General features: G+C 46.7%; 1 protein-coding gene across 1 annotated transcript; it reads right to left on the bottom strand.

The window, feature by feature from the left end:
• Positions 1–433: 433 nt before the first annotated feature.
• LOC125542997 (FRIGIDA-like protein 4a) lies at positions 434–4,573 on the bottom strand. The gene is made up of 3 exons (XM_048706242.1): positions 3,238–4,573; positions 1,939–2,114; positions 434–1,138 (listed from the first exon to the last, which is right to left on the bottom strand). Exons 1-3 carry the CDS (start codon positions 4,484–4,486, stop codon positions 704–706), a joined length of 1,860 nt encoding a protein of 619 aa, XP_048562199.1. The 5' UTR covers positions 4,487–4,573; the 3' UTR covers positions 434–703.
• Positions 4,574–22,306: the final 17,733 nt, after the last annotated feature.

The following is a 22,306-nucleotide window of genomic DNA, read 5'->3' as shown; positions in this document are numbered from 1 at the left end:
CCTACAAACCGAATGCATCTATAGGAAATTTCCTTCGGGATCCTTGTTCCTATGTGTTTCCTATGAAAATCCTCCAAACCGAATAGGCCCTGAATGTGTACATCACACCTGCCAAATCCCAAAAATAGCTATGGATTCAATCGTAGATCATTTTGTCCTAGTTGTATGCAACACGCATACTCCCATTCCCTAAAGTGGTAAAGGAGGCTCTTTTTGTCTCATTAGGACAAAGAAGAATTAGCAAGGTCAATATAGTACTCCCTCCGATCGGAGGGATCCATAGCGACATGTAACATGAATTGAAGGGAGTATAAGATATCGTGTTCGACATTCTTCTTCTGAATTAGAACAATTGTTTGACTATTTTTTGTTATTCCATGACAACGCACATGCATTCAGCTAGCCGAACCTAAATTTGATCTACACATGGAGAAACAAAAAGACATATCTAGGTTTGAATAGAGTCAATGGCGTTCAATCTCTACAACATTCAGCATACAGTCTCATTCAGACAAACGGTATCTCGCATACAGAGCCAACCAAAAAGAAAGCAGCAGCATGTACTAAGACTGAATCTCTTCAAATGGCATCCAGTCGACCAAGAGTTACACGACGGCAAGGATAAATGTTACTACAACGCAAGTTGGTACAAATCAGCAAGAAACAGCAATTGGTCCAGCAACATCAACTGATATGGCTGGCCTTAGCGGTGGTACGGCTGCTGCGCCCCGAATGCTGCTCCAGGCCCGCCATACAACACGCCGCCACGCCGCGCTGCCATGCTCCCCGGCGCATAGTAGGGCTGAGCAGCAGCAGCCGGGTTCACATACCCAGCACGAGCCGCGTAACCAAAGGAACGGGACACTGGGTTCTGGAATGATGGCCCGTAGCCTGAGCCTGAGCCTGATGCCCTTGCGGACTTGGCAGCAGGGAAGGACTGAGGTCCGGCTGCTCCCCGTGCTCGCTTGTTCTGGAATCTGTTTCCGCTGCCTAGCCTCTTCCGGTCAGCCTTCTCTCTATCCATCCTCGCCACCTTCTTTTTTAAGTGCTCGATGTTAAATACCGATACTAGCTGGCAGGACTCGACACACCTGATGACAGCCTTGCAGGCGTTGCACTCCAAGGTCTTAGACTCCTCCTGGAGAAAAAAACATGAAGCCTTTCTTTAGTGCCACAAGTTACCAAGGACTGGAAAATGGATAGAGAACTGGAAAAAGGATAAAGGCATGCTTCATTTCCCATAGGCAAGTAGCTAAGGCCTCGAATCTTGGGGATAATGCTCATGAATTTAATGAGATTTTCCTCTTTTCGCCTAATTTATATCCTCTTTCCAACTGATATGAACACCCACGCTAACTTATCTCTCTCTGATTCCCACGACACAACACCATGGAAGCAAGGTCGTTTCCCTTTATTATTGTCTCTTGGTTTCATGACTTCCTAAATCTACATGCTGAACAAGAAAATAGGACTTATATTTTCAAACGGATGAAGTCTCAGCTAACCAACAGAAATAAATTTTTGCAATAGTGCATCCAAACTCGAAACAGGAAACCAAGCAAATCGAGGGCTAAAACAGTGGTCTGGATGGACTACATGGAACAAACTAATCTATGAACTCAATGATACCAATACGCAACATGATTCTACGACTGATGAATCAGATAAGCACTATAATTTTGAATCAACTGTTTAAATTTAAGAGGCGTAAGTGCTTTTGTGGAAATGATATACACATAATACTACTATACCAAAACCGATGCACGTCACAGATATGACAGAACTGCAGGTTGTTTAAATCAAAGGCATGTCACTAATTTCATTTCCTTCATCAATGATCTTCATGCAGGCATTCAGACAGAAAAAGGACCGATGACCAAACAGAATGATGAGTTTAACAAAAAGAAATCAAGTTCAGAGAGTGGGATGGAGTCTTACAACAGCAGAACTGGAGCGTCTTCCACTACTCAGAATGGCCTGGGCCTTCTCAGTTGAGTCCTTTATATAAGAGTTAAGAAGAGGTGCAGGAGGAAATCGCTCAAGCAAACATGCCTCATGAGCAATATATATAGCCTCAATTACATTTCCTGAAGTAACCAATTCCTGAACAACATCTGCAAAGTAATAACAGAATAGTTGAGTCATGTCTTCTTTTCTCTGAACTACTAAACATATAGTAACCAGCAGATCTGGATAAAATACATAAGATGCTAATCATGTATAGTTCGAAACTCAATATGGAACCTTCAACAAAAGGTTAATCTAGTTAGAAGTAGTTGTGATTATCAATTAATCAAGTCTTTTAGATGGTTATTAAACAAGCCCCAAGAAAACAAACAAACAGATCACAACTTCAAAAGTACATTCTTCTCACCAATTCACTCAGTTGAAATGCAGTCCGGACTCCGGAGGCACAAAACTGACCAAAAGCAAGAAGCTGCTTAAATTCGTCAAGTTAACAAGGTCCTTCGAAACCTATTCTAAACCTTGTGATATTTTTTTGTTCATGAGTAAGCTCATGTAGAATTCAGTTCCTTAAATTTATACTCCGTCAGTTCCAAAATATAAGGTGTATTAGCTTTTTCAAAACTCAAACATGCGCATGTTTGACCAAGGTTTTAGGAAAAAGTATCAATATCTACAGCACCAAATCTGTGCCATTAGATCCATCATGAAAAGTATTTTCATATTTTATTGATTTTGTATTGTAGATGGTGATGTTTTATTCTATAAACTTATGCACCTTATATTCTGGAACGGAGGGAGTACCGTCCCATATTAAGTGTCGCTCAAATAGAATAATCTAAATGTATTTCAGTGCTAGATACATCCATTTGAGTGACACTTAATATGGGATGGAGGTGGTATGTCCTAATCCCTAAATACGGAGTATACCACCAAGAAGAAAGCAACATCACTACTACGTACTACCTTATAATACAACTCAAGAAGAACGTCATAAAAAGAATATTTAGCATGCCTACATGATTATTTAGATGCAGAAATCATACTACCAAATCAAACACATGATGAAAGCAATGAATCTTAAGTTGCTGCGTAAAGTAAGGAAAATGCAGGTTCTAAGGGCATTTCTTTCTCAATCTAGAAAATGACTTGATTTGCAAAGTAAACTCAAAAGAACGTCGCAATCCTCATACTCAATGAACTGAAGACCTGTTACTAAATCAGATAAAAAACGTAACAAATTTAAAAACCATGCCAATAGGTCATCATTACCTGCGACGGTCTCCTCAAACCCGAGGATAAAGGCAAACCTCGCAAGTTCCTTCCTTCGACGGTTAGCAACAAACAGGCTCTTCAAGAACTCTCCATCAAACTTGTCTTTCAGTCCAAATGCCGCAACCATCTGCAGGAATAAATGTGCTTCTACTTGCCCCAGTGCACCCTTCTCCCCTTCCTTGTCAACTTCCCCCATTGCCTTTGTTTCTTCCTTAACTTCGCTCTTCCCTGCTTCTTCAGCTATCTTCTCATCAGCAGGAACCTCCACCTTTACCTCTTCTCCCTTCTTCTCCTTCAGTGCTTCCATCCCCGCTTCCTCTGGGTCCTCCTGTGTTTCATTTTCTACTTCCTCTGGGTTCTCTTCCTCCTCATCACCTGATACAGCCACCAGCTCCTCCTGGTCTTCCTCTTCTTCTTCCTCTTCCTCTTCTTCCTCTTCTTCCTCCTCCACCTCCTCCACCTCCTCCTCTTCCTCCTCCTCTTTTGCATCTGCCTGCTCTACTTTCTTATCTGGTAACGCTGCATTATCAGCATCGTCAGCTTCTGTCATCTCCACCTCCTCATTGATGGGAGCTGGCGAGTCTCTCTTGATACCAAACCGCTCAGACCAGTTCTTTGCAACCACAGACGCCCTCTCAACCAACGTATCTCCTATCTCCGGCGGCTTCCGCCCATCTGAACCAAACAACGAGCGCAGCAGCATGCCGAGCACCCAGCACTGGTCTTCACCGGCGCCTTCACCGGCCTCCAGGAAATCGCTGAGCACATCGAGGACGAGGCGGGGTGGGTCCACGGACGCTGCTACGGTGGGGGCGATCTCCTTACGAACGGTGGCGAGCTCCCTGCGGCGCGCGGCCATAAAGCGCCAGAGCGCGGCAGCGTCCATGCGGCGGCATATCCACCTGAGGGCGCCACGGATGTCGGCGGGCGGCGGCGCGGCGGATTCGGCCTCGGCCTCGGCGAGGGCGGCCGAGAGCGCGTCGGAGGCCTCGGTGAGGCGCACGGGCACGGAGGCCTCGCGTGCCTCGAGAGCCGCGAGGGATTCGGAGGTGGACGCGTCGGCGGCGGCCAGGGCCTCGTCCACGGAGGCGGAGCGGGAGGCGACGTCCTGGTCGAGCGAGGCGAAGTGCGCGAGCGTGCGCGACCAGGCGTCGTGGCAGGTGGCCAGGAGTTGCTGCTGGGAGTCGAGATGCTCGAGGAGGCGCCGGACCTCGCCGGTGGCGGTGGGGTCGTCGGTGGTCGCCATGGCGGCGAGGGCTGGGAGGCGCTGGAGTTGGATTGGGGGCAGTTTCGAGATGGGTTCGTGGCCGTGTTGAGACGGCAGAAGCTGGGCTTTGGTTTGGACTTGCATCTGGACCCTAATGGGCTCAACCGTCCTGAATGTATGGACCTGTCGATAACAACTTTAGGCTTACCTAAAAAAAAATAACAACTTTAGGCTGCACACTTTCCAAAAGTTCGGTATAAACAAAATAAAGTTTTTTTTAACATCAGTCAGGCACAAGCGCTCATATATGTACGTGCATAAATCTTTACCTGATATTAAAGGATGGAGACTTTTATAGTTCTCCATACGTCATCTATTTATAACCGTTGAGGGCTTCTTTGGTTTGTAGGAATTTTATAGGATTTTCATAGCATAGGATTTGTATAGAAAAATTTCCTTTGAAGCTCTTTGGTTTGTAAGAATGAATTCCTATTCCTATATAGGATAGGAATCAATCCTTCACATTTTGAAGGAAAAAAAATTAGCTAAGACTCAATGAAAAAATTCCTATCCTATGCATCAAATGACATCTCTTTCTCTATAGGAATTGAGATGCATGTCGTCTCACTTCCTATGATTTTATTATTTCTATAACTTTTTTATCCTATGAATCAAAGGAGGCCTGATTTTATGATAACCAATTACGATTGACCGCTGAGATTTAAATTAGATTTGTGCACGTGTGTATAAGAAACAAAACGTTGTTGGACGACGGCCCACACCGATACCACGATAACCTTCACGTATTTGCTTCCGATCGATCTCATCCCTAGCCATTAAAAGAATTCTCCCCAGGATGCATCGCCGCACCCATCTCCCATCGATGCCCCGCCATCCTCCTTGTACATACTCCGCCGTCTGAATCTCGCCGCCGTGCCCGTGCCGCTCGCTGTAGCATGTGATCGCGGCGATCGGGACCGCATCCCTCCGCAAACAGCGGCGGTGATGGAGGGCGCCGCCCAGCTCCTGACAGACAGACTCGCGGGGTGCTTGAATTTGGTTGTGGCGTGCGAGGAGAACCGTATGGTGTTGTCTGATGCGTGTTCTGGACTGGGACGTTTGGTCGGCTGACACCACATATGAGCAGCTCCTGAGCTTGATCGCTTGATTTGTGCACGCATACATGCGGCGGTGCTGGCGCTCCTCCGGCATTACGCGAGCTGGGGGAAGGGAGGAGAGAGGAAAGGAAGGCACAGGGGGCGGAGGCGCGAGTGCTCCTCCGATGAAGCGAGATGGCAGCAAGCATGGGCGCTCAGGTTCAGGTGCGCACGAGCTCGGTGGGTCTCGTTGTCGCCTGCGACCGATCCACATGGGTGGTGTTGAAATTATGGCACCTGGTGGGTCGTAGCGTCGTCTCACGTCCATCTGCGTGAATCCTCTTTGTGTGGCCTTCCGAAGCAAAGGCAGGAAAGGAAACAGTCTGAGAGATAGATAGATAGATAGATAGATAGATAGATAGGGGATGAGAGAGGGCGATAGAATAGGACTGTCACAAATGGATAAGTTTTGGAGAACACGTGATGGCTGTACTTGGCAACCGCTGGACCCAACGAGCAGGCAGATTTTGCTTTGGTTTTTTGGGTTGATTGCTGAACCATGATCGTCCAATTTTGATTCCAAATCGTCTGTGGAAAAGGGGTCTGATCCAACGCATCGCCTCCTTCCTCGTCTCCATAGCGTTTCAGCCTCCCGTCTTCAATGTTCGATCCGCTCCCATGTAAGCCACAGACGCTATATGCCCTCTGCCCCACGTTTCCCGTCTCCTGATTTTCCTGCGGTGAGATGGCCGAGTTCGAGCGAGAGGCCTTCTTGTTGGAAATATGCCCTAGAGGCAATAATAAATTGGTTATTATTATATTTCCTTGTTCATGATAATCGTTTATTATCCATGCTATAATTGTATTGATAGGAAACTCAGATACATGTGTGGATACATAAACAACACAATGTCCCTAGTAAGCCTCTAGTTGACTAGCTCGTTGATCAATAGATGGTTACGGTTTCCTAACCATGGACATTGAATGTCGTTGATAACGGGATCACATCATTAGGAGAATGATGTGATGGACAAGACCTAATCCTAAGCATAGCACTAGATCGTGTAGTTCATATGCTATAGCTTTTCTAATGTCAAGTATCATTTCCTTAGACCATGAGATTGTGCAACTCCCGGATACCATAGGAATGCTTTGGGTGTATCAAACGTCACAACGTAACTGGGTGACTATAAAGGTGCATTACAGGTATCTCCGAAAGTGTCTATTGGGTTGGCACGAATCGAGACTGGGATTTGTCACTCCGTGTAAACGGAGAGGTATCTCTGGGCCCACTCGGTAGGACATCATCATATGCGCAATGTGACCAAAGAGTTGATCACGGGATGATGTGTTACGGAACGAGTAAAGAGACTTGCCGGTAACGAGATTGAACTAGGTATTGGATTCCGACGATCGAATCTCGGGCAAGTAACATACCGATAGACAAAGGGAATTGTATACGGGATTGATTAAGTCCTTGACGTCGTGGTTCATCCGATGAGATCATCGTGGAACATGTGGGAGCCAACATGGGTATCCAGATCCCGCTGTTGGTTATTGACCGGAGAGTCGTCTCGGTCATGTCTGCATGTCTCCCGAACCCGTAGGGTCTACACACTTAAGGTTCGGTGACGCTAGGGTTGTAGAGATATTAGTATGCGGTAACCCGAATGTTGTTCGGAGTCCCGGATGAGATCCCGGACGTCACGAGGAGTTCCGGAATGGTCCGGAGGTGAAGAATTATATATAGGAAGTCCTGTTTCGGCCATCGGGACAAGTTTCGGGGTCATCGGTATTGTACCGGGACCACCGGAAGGGTCCCGGGGGTCCACCGGGTGGGGCCACCTGCCCCGGGGGCCACATGGGCTGTAGGGGTTGTGCCTTGGCCTATATGGGCCAAGGGCACCAGCCCCAAGAGGCCCATGCGCCAAGAGAAGAGAAAAAGGGGAGAGTCCTAAAAGGGGAAGGCACCTCCGAGGTGCCTTGGGGAGGATGGACTCCTCCCCACCCCTGGCTGCACCCTTCCTTGGAGGAAGGGGCAAGGGCTGCGCCTCCCCCTCTCCCTTGGCCCTATATATAGTGGGGAAAAAGGAGGAGCAAACCAATCTAAGGCCTGGCGCCTCCCTCTCCCTCCCGTGACACATCTTCCTCCTCCCGCAGCGCTTGGCGAAGCCCTATTGGAATCCCGCTACTTCCACCATGCCGTCGTGCTGCTGGATCTCCATCAACCTCTCCCTCCTCCTTGCTGGATCAAGGCATGGGAGACGTCTCCGTTCCGTACGTGTGTTGAACGCGGAGGTGCCGTGCGTTCGGCACTTGATCATCGGTGATTTGAATCATGACGAGTACGACTTCATCAACCCCGTTCACTTGAACGCTTCCGCTTAGCGATCTACAAGGGTATGTAGATGCACTCTCCTTCCCCTCGTTGCTAGTCTCTCCATAGATAGATCTTGGTGATACGTAGGAAAATTTTGAATTTCTGCTACGTTCCCCAACACTTCTACCATGAGTGGCACCGTCAGCGGCTGAGCACCAACGACCTATACTCGAACTGGACGTGGTGGTCGTCATGCTCGATAGGATATAGATCACAGGCACGCTCGTCGATGCGCTCCTGCACCCACTGACACTGCCCATGAGCTCAGGGGTCCCGGTCCAGCTGCGTCGGCATGCAGCAGGCGCCCGCACACGCCCATGCCTACGACGCCGGCACCTGCGAGTACATCGGACAGGAGGAGGAGGATGCACAGAGCTTTGATGCATTAACTGTATAACCTCTCTGTAGATGTCTCATGTGTGTGCACATGCATCGAATGTACGTCTAACCACATGGCGAGTACATCGAACATGGATGGCGCGTGCAAGAACTGTAGTTTTTCTTTAGTTTCGTCAGAGAAATAAGGACATGAACCATGACACCCCCTTTCCTAGGATTGGCAATTGATCTTGTGTTATGTAACTAGGATGATCTACTCTGTAAGTTTCCTTTTCACTTTTTATGTGTAATAAATCACTAATCAATTACTAAGAAATCCCTTCACCAACAAAGCCAGCATTTGAGGGTGTAGAGGAGGTGTAACACATTGTCACCACCATCACCATTTCCCTCTAGAGCTGGTGTGTATACTTTACCCTAGATCTTCAGGGACGTCTTAAAAAGATAACAATTTGGACCCTAGCTCAGTTAGCTATATATTTGATGTGTACGTGTGTGTATATATTTGATGGAGCCATCTAATTTAGACTTGAAATTACAATAATGTAGAATTTCCTTTCAACTTGCTAATTCAATTTACTTATTTTTTTAGTCTATTATAATTCTAAACAACATAATTTTTACAATGTTTTCCAAAAAGATGTTTCTTACATCTGCTTATATCACTTTGATGTGAGATGGGTTGTAAATACTGGTCTCTAAATAATTTTGTTAGAGTTGTTGTTATTAATTACCTTATTTAAGCTAGACGGCATGTAGTGCATGTATTGTACATTTTCATAGACGAAATGACTAATTATTATGCATACATTTTTTACACCATTAGCATGGTGTGAAGGAGACATCGGCAGCGGTGATCATTGCAAGATCTTATGCTCATCTCAAGATCCAATGGTTGACTTCGGCAGTGGGGTGCAAATTATGGGTGACTACTTGACACAGAGGAATGGTTGTGCAGCGGCGGCGGTCACATCGCATGTAACTGCTGGGATAGTGAAAAAGTGGTGGCGACAACAATTGCATGACTTTGGTGATGGTGCTACCGAGCACTTGGTCGCGAGGTCCGGGGTGAAAGCCTAGGTCCGACCCGAGCTGGTTATGCCTGGCAATGGCGATGTTTTTTACGTTGTTACCTTGTTGAAGGCATTGCCCGAATATGCTCCGGCTGATTTTTCAGGGTGAAAACCTAGATTCTGCCCTTGGTGGTTGGATCCGGTGCGGGCGACGCTTGAGTGTCGCTCCCTTCTTCAAGGCGTTGTTGTTGAAGAACCTCGTCGCCTGTGTGGTGTCATTAGGTAATTGATGCGGATATGGTGTTTACTAAAGTTTGCCAATCGTGGCTCTGATCAGTTTGGATTTTCCTTTTTTCCTCGATACACATAGCTTTGGTCTTATGTGACTTTGGTATTTGTCCCATTGTTTCTCGTGTGTGTGCATGTCTGTCTTGGCTGTGTGCATCCTAGCTATGTAGAGGCCGGGTGTGTGCTTTTTGAGTTTGTATCCTCTTGATGCTTCTTTTTGAGCTAATAAAAACTGGGACACAGATAGGACTCGCCATTCCTCCATGAAACAAGTTCACAGTCAAAAGAGAGGGGCGGTATGAGGGACGAGGCGAGGGCGGTCATGGAACATGTGCGGGGAGGAACTCACGAAGGGCGGCCCTCACATCCACCTGTGCCATGAGGTGGTTAAGCTCATCACCTTGGGATTGACCACATCTAGACACATTGTGATGAGATGAACATGACAGCCATTGTTGGTGTGTGTGGCACCATGTTGAAATAGAGGGCATAGATGAAGGGATCCCTGAGCCATGCTTATTAGTGCAAGGATGTGGGACATTTTCTCTCCCGTTGCAACGCACGGGCATTTGTGCTAGTTACTTCATATATCATTAGCCCTTGCTTAAGCCGCCATTCTGAACATGCACTGTACTTGTTAACTTATAATCAATCATCTTGAGCCAACGAATTCTTCCTTGTCTTTTAGGTTGTCTTTTCACCATGCCGCCCAAAACAATCACGACCTGCAACTGGGTTCCATCCACAGTCACTGAGGACACCTTGAAAGATTTCGTCACTGTTGGATATTTGCCAGATAAGAGTGTGATGCATTATCGTGTTCTTGACCCGGGCGAAGAGAAGCCTCAGCCTAAGGATGGTGAAGTTATCGTATTTACCGATCATATGAACCGGGGTTTCTCACCACCCGGCTCTAAATTCTTCAAAGATATCCTAAACTTCTTCAAACTCCATCCGCAAGACATTGGACCCAATTCCATATCAAACATATGTAACTTCCAAGTCTTTTGTAAGGTATACCTTCAAGAAGAGCCTAGTGTTGATCTTTTCAGAGAGTATTTCTACTTGAACCGGCAGAATGAGTTCACAAATGGGCCTAGCTTGGAACTTGGCGGGATTTCAATTCAACGCAGACGAGATGCCATCTTTCCTCAAGTAGCTCTGCCAAGCCATCCTAAAGACTGGAACCAAACATGGTGTTGGAATATGCCCTAGAGGCAATAATAAAATGGTTGTTATTGTATTTCCTTGTTCATGATAATTGTCTATTGTTCATGCTATAATTGTATTAACCGGAAACCGTAATACATGTGTGAATACATAGACCACAACATGTCCCTAGTAAGCCTCTAGTTGACTATCTCGTTGATCAATAGATGGTCATGGTTTCCTGACCATGGACATTGGATGTCATTGATAACGGGATCACATCATTAGGAGAATGATGTGATGGAAAAGACCCAATCCTAAGCCTAGCACAAGATCGTATAGTTCGTCTGCTAAAGCTTTTCTAATGTCAAGTATCATTTCCTTAGACCATGAGATTGTGCAACTCCCGAATACCGTAGGAATGCTTTGGGTGTACCAAATGCCACAACGTAACTGGGTGGCTATAAAGGTGCACTACGGGTATCTCCGAAAGTGTCTATTGGGTTGGCACTAATCAAGACTGGGATTTGTCACTCCGTGTAAACGGAGAGGTATCTCTGGGCCCACTCGGTAGGACATCATCATAATGTGCACAATGTGACCAAGGAGTTGATCATGGGATGATGTGTTACGGAACGAGTAAAGAGACTTGCCGGTAACGAGATTGAACAAGGTATCGGGATACCGACGATCGAATCTCGGGCAAGTACTATACCGGTAGACAAAGGGAATTGTATACGGGATTGACTGAATCCTTGACATCGTGGTTCATCTGATGAGATCATCGTGGAACATGTGGGAGCCAACATGGGTATCCAGATCCCGTTGTTGGTTATTGACCAGAGAGATGTCTCGGTCATGTCTGCATTATTCCCGAGCCCGTAGGGTCTACACACTTAAGGTTCGATGATGCTAGGGTTATAGGGAAAGTATGTACGTGGTTACCGAATGTTGTTCGGAGTCCCGGATGAGATCCCGAACGTCACGAGGAGTTCTAGAATGGCCCGGAGGTGAAGATTGATATATTGGACGAAGGGCTTTGAAGTCCGGAAGTGTTCCGGAGGTACCGGGTGATGATCAGCATGACCGAAAGGTGTTTCGGGAGCCCCGGCAAGTGTTGGGGGGCTTCATGGGCCAAGGGAAGGGGGAAAACCAGCCCACTAAGGGGCTGTGCGCCCCCCTCACCTATTCCCACGTGACCAGGGGGTTTGGGGCGCCCCATCTAGGGTTCCCACCTGGCTTGGGGGCCAAGTCACCCAAGGGGGAGATCCCATCTGCCCTGGCCGCCGCCCCCCTAGGGGAAACCCTAGGGCGCCTCCCCTTGCCCTTTCCCCTATATATAGTGGAGGTTTCTAGGCTGCACAAGACACGAGTCTCTCTCTCCCAAGGCACAGCCCTACCTCTCTCCCTCCTTGTCTCTCGTAGTGCTTGGCGAAGCCCTGCTGGAGTATCGCGCTCCTCCACCACCACGCCGTCGTGCTGCTGCTGGACGGAGTCTTCCCCAACCTCTCCCTCTCTCCTTGCTGGATTAAGGCATGGGAGACGTCACCGGGCTGCACGTGTGTTGAACGCGGAGGCGCTGTTGTTCAGCGCTTAGATCGGAATTGACCGTGATCTGAATCGCTACGAGTACGACTACCTCATCCGCGTTCTAGTAACGCTTCCGCTTAGCGATCTACAAGGGTATGTAGATGCACTCCCCTTCCCCTCATTGCTAGATTACTCCATAGATTGATCTTGGTGATGCATAGAAAATTTTAAATTTCTGCTACGATCCCCAACACATGGTTCTACTGCAAAGATATCTCTCCATCTGATGAGAATCCGTTGCCGGGTTACCGCCCTGAGCGCCTTGATTCAAATTACCAACTCCCTGATAAACTTACTGCCGCCGAACGCAAGAAGCTTATTCCTACCATCAGAAAAGTTCAAGCCTTGCTAGGAAATGGCTTAACTGGAGTCAACTTAATCCGCTTCTGGGTCGCATGGCGGATCATCCCCTTAAGCCGCCGATCCGGTTTGATGTGCAACTATACCGGAGGAACAAATTATCCTTCATGTCATAGCTCGCTATGACTGACTGAAGAGGCCATCGTTGATATGGCGACCACACTTGTAAATAGTAAGTATGAAGACTGCAGCAAAGCGGGTTTGAATCCTTTTTGCAAGCTTAACCCAGTGCCAGAGGTAATTTTTTTATTTCTTTCTCCTTCAACATTTAAACATCGCATGAACTCCAATATGTTATCCTTCCACAGGCTAAATCTGACTTCTGGAAGGCCAAATATGACCATGAGGCTGCTAAAAAGGCTAAGGCTAATGCGAGAGCCGCCAAAAAGACCAGCAGGCGGTCTAAAAAGAAACCAAGCGCCTCGGAGTTGCTAAAGCTGGATGACGCCTCTGAGTCGGAGGTAGCCCTTGATTCTCTTGGCTTGTTTTTAACAACCTTATTGACACTGAATATTGCCAGGATGACACGGGGGCCAGCCAGGCAGTCGAAGAAGAGGTAACTACTATTTCCTCCGACTCAGAACCTTTACCAAGGCAAAAACTTCGGCGGGTAACCCAAAAAGTAAGGTTTTCACACCCCTTGGCTTATTTAGATCCTCATTTTCTTTTGAAACGATAGCAACATGAGAGCCGCCGCCAGACCCGGACCGGTGGAGATGAAGATTTAATCTCCGGTTTACCAAACACTCCTCCAAAACGGCAAAATGAGGTTCTTTTAACTTTAACTCTTGTATTTACCAGTGAGCTACTTTCATTAATCACTCAATTTTGATTCCATCTTTGCAGGAAATTTCCCGTTCCTCTTCTGGCGACTCATCGCAGACTCAATTGCCGGCTTTCAAGACTGCCCCTGGGTAAAGATAATTATCTCTCCTCTGTTCTTTTATATCTTCATCATTATGCTGACTTGTCAAAATTCCTTTTAGTGCTCAAGCAAAGCCCAACAAAAAAGCAAAGGTGATGAAGCCGGCCGTGGATTCGAAAGTTGCTGAACAGGATCAGTCAACCCTTGTGCCAGAACACCCTGAACAACCAGAAGACCCTGCTCTCAATGTTCAACCGGATTTACTTGAGCCGTCTGTTCATGAGACCACTATTGATCCGTCAAGTATTGAACCATCAAGCTCAGCTAACACTCCAGAGACTCATGGTGATGACGTTTTGATCACTGGTTCCAGATTCGTTGAACCGGGGAATCCAACTATACTAGCGAGACACTGCCAAGCAAGAGGTCATGGAAAGACGGAAAGTGAGGTTCGATGTCTCTCACTATGCTCAATTGAGTAATAGTGAAGTGCTATCTGGTTATCTCAGTCAAGTACACTCCAGCCGTGATTTGGAAATTGAGATGGTCAAACAGATGCACCAAAAGTATGAGGTACGTTCTCCGGCTTATATAAGTTATATATCCTACCAACCCTCAAGTCTTCTGATTATGATGAGATTGAATGATCTGTAGACTTAAAAAACTTACAAGCCTCTGTCTTAGATTCCCTCCAAGTCTGGTTTATAACTAAACCGGATGCTGATAGTATTTCAATTTGCATGTGTAGTCCCCAAAGACCATTTTAATCAGTATGAATGAGCTGGTCTTTTTGATCATTGTATATAACTGCACTGTATAGCCCCCATGAGTCGACTGAGACTGTTGACAGCTCACCCGGCTCATTTTTAACAGGAAAACAAGCAATATGCATTAGCCCCCAAGTGCCAAGTGTTGTTGCTTGCAAAGCACTTGGGACTTGTTAGAAAGAGCCAACTCCTTTGAAAAATTTCATTGACAAACATTAGCCCCCAAGTGCCAAATGTTGTTGCTTGCAAAACACTTGGGACTTGTATTTTGTAATCCGCCATGAAACTTAACGAATTTATGCTGTATGCAGACTGCAAACACATAACTGGAAGCTCAATTGTCCGAGGCCAAGACCTGCCTGGCGGCTCAGGAGACTGAGACAAAAAAGGCGGAATCAAAATTCCAGTTGAGTGTGTCTGAAGCAGAAAAATTGAAGACCAACTTTACCGCGGAGAAAGAGGCTTGGGCAAATGAGAAGACTGCCTTGACGCAGCATGCTGAGAAAGCCGAGGCGGCTCCGGAAGAGGTTACCACTGAACTCACCGGTTTAAAGAACCGTGTGTCTCAGATGGTTTCTGCAATCTTTGGTAAGTCACCTTGTTATATACCCAAAGTAAATATTTGTCATCATAATATAAGCCTCCAGTTAACCAATTGTGTAAACTTTGCAGGTCCCAGGAGTAGCAATCTGAGTCGAGATACATTGGTCAAGCTCAAGGCGGTTTATACTTTATACGCTTGTGGAGCAATTCTATACTGGAGCTCAGCGGACTCTTGCCACTATCTCCCCAGCCAATCAAGGACCAAATCTGTTAAGTGATGTCTTGAAGAAGTTGTCCATCTTGCCCACCAGGTTCCAAGAAATCAAGCGATCTTGTGCTAGAGCCGGAGCGGTGACAGCCTTGAGCCGTTCAAAAGCCTGGGTACCAGAATTAGATCCGGCAGACTTAGCCAGCGGGTATCCTAGTCTCAAGGAAGATGGAACCCCTTTTGACCAACAAGACTTTGCTGCCTGCGTCAAAGAGATCTGCCCTCATGCTACAATAATTGCAGAAGAGACCAACCTCACCAAATATTAGTCGGGTTATGATGCAGATAACCAGAAGATGCCGACCCCTTCATATAAAGTGATACACACTTTCGCCCCTGATATTGATCCATCTGATCTAATTGATGATGAAGCTGAATTCATCGCTGTACGTGGCTTTCACTGGTCCAAACCCAACTTCCAGACGGTGGTGGAGGAGGACGAACCGGCAAGGGATGTGTCACAACCTTCAAGTCAGCCAGGCCAAGATTCCTGAACCGGGGCCGGTTTATTGTCTGCTCGTTGCTATGTTTAAAAACAATCATATTTTTGGGCACCAAGCGCCTTGTAATAGGCTAGCTTTAAAACTTCTTGTTCTGCTATGCCATCATGCATATTGTGCTATTCATGACACTATTTATTCGCTATGCGAAGATATGCCATATATGCTTGATGATATTATCAATTTTAAATATGTTCCTACATACAACAGGTGAAAAGTGTCCTGGCGGTTTACCACTGGACGGGTTATAAGGCCGCAATATAATCTTATCATGATTTATAATCAAGACTAGACTAAATAATAATCATATATGATTAAAAATATGTCATACCTGTGATATTTGATCACCCCTATTGGTTTACCAAGTCAGTGCAGTAAAGGCGATAACCCAAGACTTTGGACACTGGTAATTATCAGAGATTGTCGGCTTATGAATAAAGCCGGACCGTGTAAATAAACACCGGATATTATCTTTATTTCATACTGGCGACTTATAGTCGAAGACCAGGCTAGGTTAATGAACACCGGTTATTGTCATATATGACTCAGAAGGCATTATAAGCCTTATTGGTTTTCAACCATGTATTACTATGTCACAACAAAAAATCTCAAAAAGATGTTCAAATCAAACAACAGAAAATCCAAGGCTTTCATAGGCCGCCAAGCCAAAATATCTTCTTCAATGAAACTAGCATTAGCCACTGGAAGGTATGTGCTTTCTGTGAGCCAGCTCTCACATTACCTAATCGACATTTTAACCCAGATAAGTTCAGTTCTTATTTAAAGATAGACTTATCAGGAGTACGCGGGGTCAGAGTAGCATCGTGCATCACAAGCCGATTTATCCAAGTTTCAAGGAAGGCAGCTTTATCAGCCTGAGCTTATCCTTGCTTTCCATAAACTGTGCCCTCACATGACAAACTGGCGTTTTAACCTTAACGAGTTCAGGGTCTTGTTTAAAAGATTGACTGTTACGAGTTTGGCGGGTCAATCAGGATTACCTAATGGAGAAGCATCTGGCATACAGGCAGGATAACCCGGGGTTTTAGGTGAATACACGTGGCTTCCAAGCCTAGCTTTTATAGCCTATTACAAGGTTATGAACTCTTTGTTCTTTAGAACAAAAGAGCCCCCAAGCAATATTTTGAGCTGTGCTCAAGGGGTACCTATGTTTGAGTTGTGCTTTTGCAACGGACTCTCTTTGGACCCTTTAACCTGGGTAGTAAGCCCCCAAGTTTTTTATGTGGCCTATAAGCCGGATCAAAGGGTAATTATAACTCTGCTGTATAAAGCAGAAGCCCCCATGTGACCAAAAACTCATCATGTAAAGAGGAAAAAACGACAGAGGCCCTGCTTTAGCAGGGATGCCGGCTTTATTATATCGATCATAATATATACATTGTCAAAATATGTACATTGGACGAGCTGGTGGCTCAAGTGTAGTAAGGCCTAAGGTGAGCAATATTCCAGGGCCGGCGGGTCTCTTCCTCCGACGTGCGTGAGTCCTTGTGGTCTCGAACATCGATAAGGTAATATGACCCGTTGTTTAAATTCTTGCTGACCACAAAGGGTCCTTCCCAAGGTGGGGATAACTTGTGCATATCAGTCTGATCCTGGATAAGCCGGAGCACCAGGTCGCCTTCTTGGAAAGTTCTGGTTTTAACCCAGCGGCTGTGATAACGGCGCAAATCTTGCTAGTAAATCGCCGAATGAGCTGCTGTGATGTCACGCTCCTCATCCAACAAGTCAGGTGCTTCTTGACGTGCTCTTTCATTGTCAGCTTCAACATAAGCTGCGACACGAGGTGAGTCATGACGGATGTCACTAGGGAGAACTGCCACTGCTCCGTAAACCATGAAGAAAGGTGTGTATCCCGTAGATCTGTTTGGGGTGGTATTGATGATCCATAACACGGAAGGTAATCCTCTACCCAACAACCCAGCGTTCTCTGCAGGGGAACCATAAGCCGGGGCTTGATGCCTTTCAAGATCTCTTGATTGGCTCTCTCTGCTTGACCATTAGATTGAGGGTGAGCCACTGATACATCAAGCCGGATGTGCTCACGTTGACAAAATTCTTCCATAGCACCTTTAGAGAGATTAGTGCCATTTTCTGTTATAATGCTGCGTGGAAAGCCAAAATGGAAGATCACCTTCTTCATGAATTGAACCACCGTTGCTGCATCACACTTACTGACCGGCTCTGCCTCTACCCACTTAGTGAACTTATCAACCGCCACCAAAAGGTGGGTCTTCTTGTCCTTGGATCTTTTGAAAGGTCCAACCATATCAAGCCCCCAAACTACAAATGGCTAAGTAATTGGAATCATCCTCAATTCTTGAGCCGGCACATGGGCTCGTCGTGCAAATTTCTGACATCCATCACACCTGCTGACAAGGTCCTCCGCATCAGCATGAGCTGTAGCCAATAAAACCCATGATGGAAATCTTTAGCCACAAGGGATTTTGAACCGGTATGATGACCACAATCTCCTTCATGAATCTCTCATAAGATCCCACAACCCTCTTCTGGAGAAACACAACGTTGAAACGCCCCTGTGACACTGCGATGATGTAGCTCTCCATTAACAATTGTCATTGACTTAGACCGCCGGGTTATCTGCCTGGCTAAGGTTTGATCCTGAGGTAACTCGCCCCGGGTCATATAAGCCAAATAAGGAACTGTCCAATCCGGAATTACATGAAGAGCCGCCACCAGCTGAGCCTCCGGGTCAGGGATAGCCAGATCCTCCTCTGTAGGTAACTTGACCGACGGGTTATGTAAAACATCAAGAAAAACATTAGGCAGCACTGGCTTATGTTGAGAGCCCAATCGGCTTAAAGCATCCACCGCTTCATTTTTCCTCCGATCAACATTCTCAACTTGATAACCCTTGAAGTGACCAGCGATAACGTCCACCTCTCGCCGATAAGCCGCCATGAGCGGATCCTTAGAATCCCAAGTACCAGAGACTTGCTGAGCCACCAAGTCCGAGTCGCCGAAGCACCTAACCTGGCTTAAGTTCATCTCCTTAGCCATTCGAAGACCGTGGAGCAAGGCCTCATACTCAGCTACATTGTTAGTGAAAGGAAACATCAAACAGAGAACATAACAAAATTTATCACCTCGAGGGGAAGCAAGCACAACTCCAGCCCCCGAGCCTTCCAACTTTCTGGACCCATCAAAGTGAATAGTCAAATACGTGTTATTTGGCTTTTCCTCAGGCATCTGCAGCTTTGTCCAATCATTGATGAAATCCACCGGCGCCTGAGACTTGACGGCCGTGCGAGGCACATATTTTAACCCGTGAGGTCCAAGCTCAATAGCCCACTTAGCAACCCGGCCAGTTGCCTCCCTGTTTTGGATGATATCTCCCAAAGGAGCAGAGCTAACCACAGTGATGGGATGACCTAGAAAATAGTGTTTAAGCTTCCGGCTGGCCAAGAACACCCCATATACAAGCTTCTGCCAGTGCGGATATCTTTGCTTGGACTCAATAAGCACCTCACTGATGTAATAAAACGGGCCTTTGAACTGGATATTCCTTGCCTGCCTCCTTTCTTTCTACCACAATGGCAACACTGACAGCCCGGCTATTAGCAGCCACATATAACAACAAAGGCTCCTTATCAATAGGGGCGGCAAGCACGGGCGGCTCAACTAGCTGCTTCTTTAAATCCTCAAACTTTGCATTAGCAGCATCACTCCGGACAAAATTATCTGTCTTTTTCATCATCTAATACAAAGGGATGGCCTTTTCTCCCAACCGGCTTATGAACCGGCTTAACGCCGCAATATGACCCGCCAGACGTTGCACATCATTGACACACGCCGGTTTAGCCAGAGAATTAATGGCTTTGATCTTTTCCAAATTAGCTTCAATGCCTTTGTTGGACACCAAAAAACCCAAGAGCTTGTGTGCCGGCACACCAAAGACACACTTGGCCGGGTTAAGCATCATCTTGTATACCCGGAGATTATCAAAGGTTTCCTTCAAATCATCTATCAATGTCTCTTTCTCTCTGGATTTCACCACAATATTATCCACATAAGCATGAACATTACGCCCAATTTGGTTATGAAGGCAATTTTGCACACATCTCTGATAAGTCGCCTGGGCACTCTTGAGCCCAAAAGGCATAGACACATAGCAGAAGGCTCCAAAAGGAGTTATGAAAATTGTCTTCTCCTGGTCCTTAACTGCCATCTTGATCTGATGATAACCAGAATAAGCATCCAAAAAACTCAAACGCTCACAACCCACCGTACCATCAATAATCTGATCAATACGAGGGAGAGCAAAAGGATCAGCCGGACATGCCTTGTTCAAATCCGTGTAGTCCACACACATACGCCAAGTGTCGTTCTTATTAAGTACTAGCACCGGGTTAGCCAACCACTCAGGATGGAAAACTTCAATGATAAACCCAGCTTCCAAGAGCCAGGCTACCTCCTCTCCGATGGCCTACCGTCTCTCCTCATTAAAACGGCAAAGGAACATTTTGACCGGTTTAAACTTTGGATCAATATTAAGAGTGTGCTCAGCGAGTTCTCTCGGTACACCCGGTACGTCTGAAGGCTTCCATGCAAAGATGTCCCGGTTCTCATAGATGAACTCGATGAGCGCGCTTTCCTATTTCAAATCCAGATTAGCACTGATGCTGAACTGCTTGGATGAGTCGCCAGGAACAAAATCAACCATCTTAGTATCATCTGCTGATTTAAACTTTAAAACCGGATCATGCTCTGTGGTTGGCTTTTTCAAAGATGTCATATCTGCCGGGTCAACATTGTCCTTGTAAAATTTTAACTCCTCCGTTGCACAAACCGACTCAGCATGAGCCGCATCCCCTTATTCACATTACAGAGCTATCTTATGGCTCCCATGCACTGTAATGGTTCCTCTGTGACCCGGCATCTTGAGCTGCAGATACACGTAACACGGCCGCGCCATGAACTTGGCATAAGTCGGCCATCCAAACAGAGCGTGATATGGGCTGTGGATCTTGACTACTTTAAAGGTCAACGTCTCTGACCTAGAGTCATGATCATCTCCAAAAACAACTTCTAGAGCTATCTTACCAACTGGATATGCCGACTTACCAGACACCACGCCATGGAAAACAATGTTTGACGGCTTAAGATTTTTATCAGTCAACCCCATGCGACGGAAAGTTTCATAATAAAGGATATTGATGTTGCTCCCTCCGTTCATGAGTACTTTGGTAAACTTATACCCTCCGACCTAAGGTGCGACCACCAAAGCCAAATGACCCGAATTATCAACCCGGGGCGGGTGATCTTCCCGACTCCACACGATGGGCTGCTCAGACCAACGCAAATAATGAGGAATCGCCGGCTCAACAGCATTGACTAATCTCTTATGAAGCTTCTGGTCACGCTTACACAAGCTAGTGGTGAACACATGATATTGCCCACTATTCAACTGCTTCGGGTTGCTCTGATAACCAGACTGTTGCTGCTGCTGACCCCCCTGACTACTCTGCTAGTTGTAACCACCATGGTTGTTATAATTACCTTGATTTCCTTGGAATCCAGAGTTAGAACCGCCGCCGCCATAACCTGGACCATGAGAGCCGGGCCCAGAACCGCCACCTGGCCCATGGCTGTCATGAAGAAGATTGGAATTCTTGTACTCCTTCATAATGTGACAATCCTTCCATAGGTGCCCGGATGGTCTTTCTTTCGTACCATATTTTGGGCAGGGCTGATTTAACATATGTTCAAGATTTACACCGGATCCTCCGGCCCGTGGGGGCAGTTTACCCTTGCGATGCTGACCATTATTCTGTGCATTGGTGTTAGCCACAAAGTAAAAACTATTATCAGCCTTGCGCTTACCATTGCCTCCCGGGTTATACTGCTGCCCCTTGGCGTTGCTGCTCTTCCTTCCCTTCCCCGGCTTTTCATCATCAGACTCAGGGTCCTTGGGACTATTAGAGTCAGCATACTTAACGAGAGCCGCCATGAGCGTCCCCATGTCATAGCAGTGGCGTTTGAGCCGCCCTAGTTTCTGCTTCAAGGGCGTGAAACCACAATTGTTCTCCAACATCAACACCGCTAAGTCGGCATTGATGCGATCTGACGAGTGCAAGATTGTTGAGACCCGGCGCACCCAATGGGTTGTTGACTCACCTTCTTCTTGAACACAGGAGGCCAGATCCACAATTGACATGGGCTGTTTACATGTATCCTTGAAGTTCTGGATGAACTGGGCCTTTAACTCGGCCCATGACCGGATGGAATTAGCAGGGAGCCCCTTCAACCAAGTGCGGGTTGTCCCTTCTAACATCAAGGAGGAAGTATTTAGCACATGCAGCCTCGCTGACATCCAGCAACTCCATGGCCATCCATAACTCTCAATCCATGCCTCAGGACTTAAATCGGCTGTATAGTTAGGCACCTTGCGATGACCTTTGAAATCCTTGGGTAGGCGCTCATTACACAGATCCGGCACTAAGCATGGCATGCCCAAATTTCTAAAGGTTACAACTGGCTCCACAGAAGTGGTTGGACGAACCGGAGTGGGTTGACGGGCCGCATATTGTGCCGCTAACTCGGCCTCTCGACGGGATCTTCCTTGATCCACCATATTCTGAGCATCAGCACCACCGCCCACCGGGTTATGCCCGCGCGGCAGGTTATGGTTCCGTCCACTACTTGACACTGCCGGCTCATC

The sequence above is a fragment of the Triticum urartu genome, chromosome 3 (assembly GCF_003073215.2).
Source record: "Triticum urartu cultivar G1812 chromosome 3, Tu2.1, whole genome shotgun sequence".
In the NCBI taxonomy this organism is placed as follows: domain Eukaryota; kingdom Viridiplantae; phylum Streptophyta; class Magnoliopsida; order Poales; family Poaceae; genus Triticum; species Triticum urartu.
The sequence above is the reverse complement of the archived record's forward strand: the minus strand, read 5'-3'. Positions and strand labels throughout refer to the sequence as shown.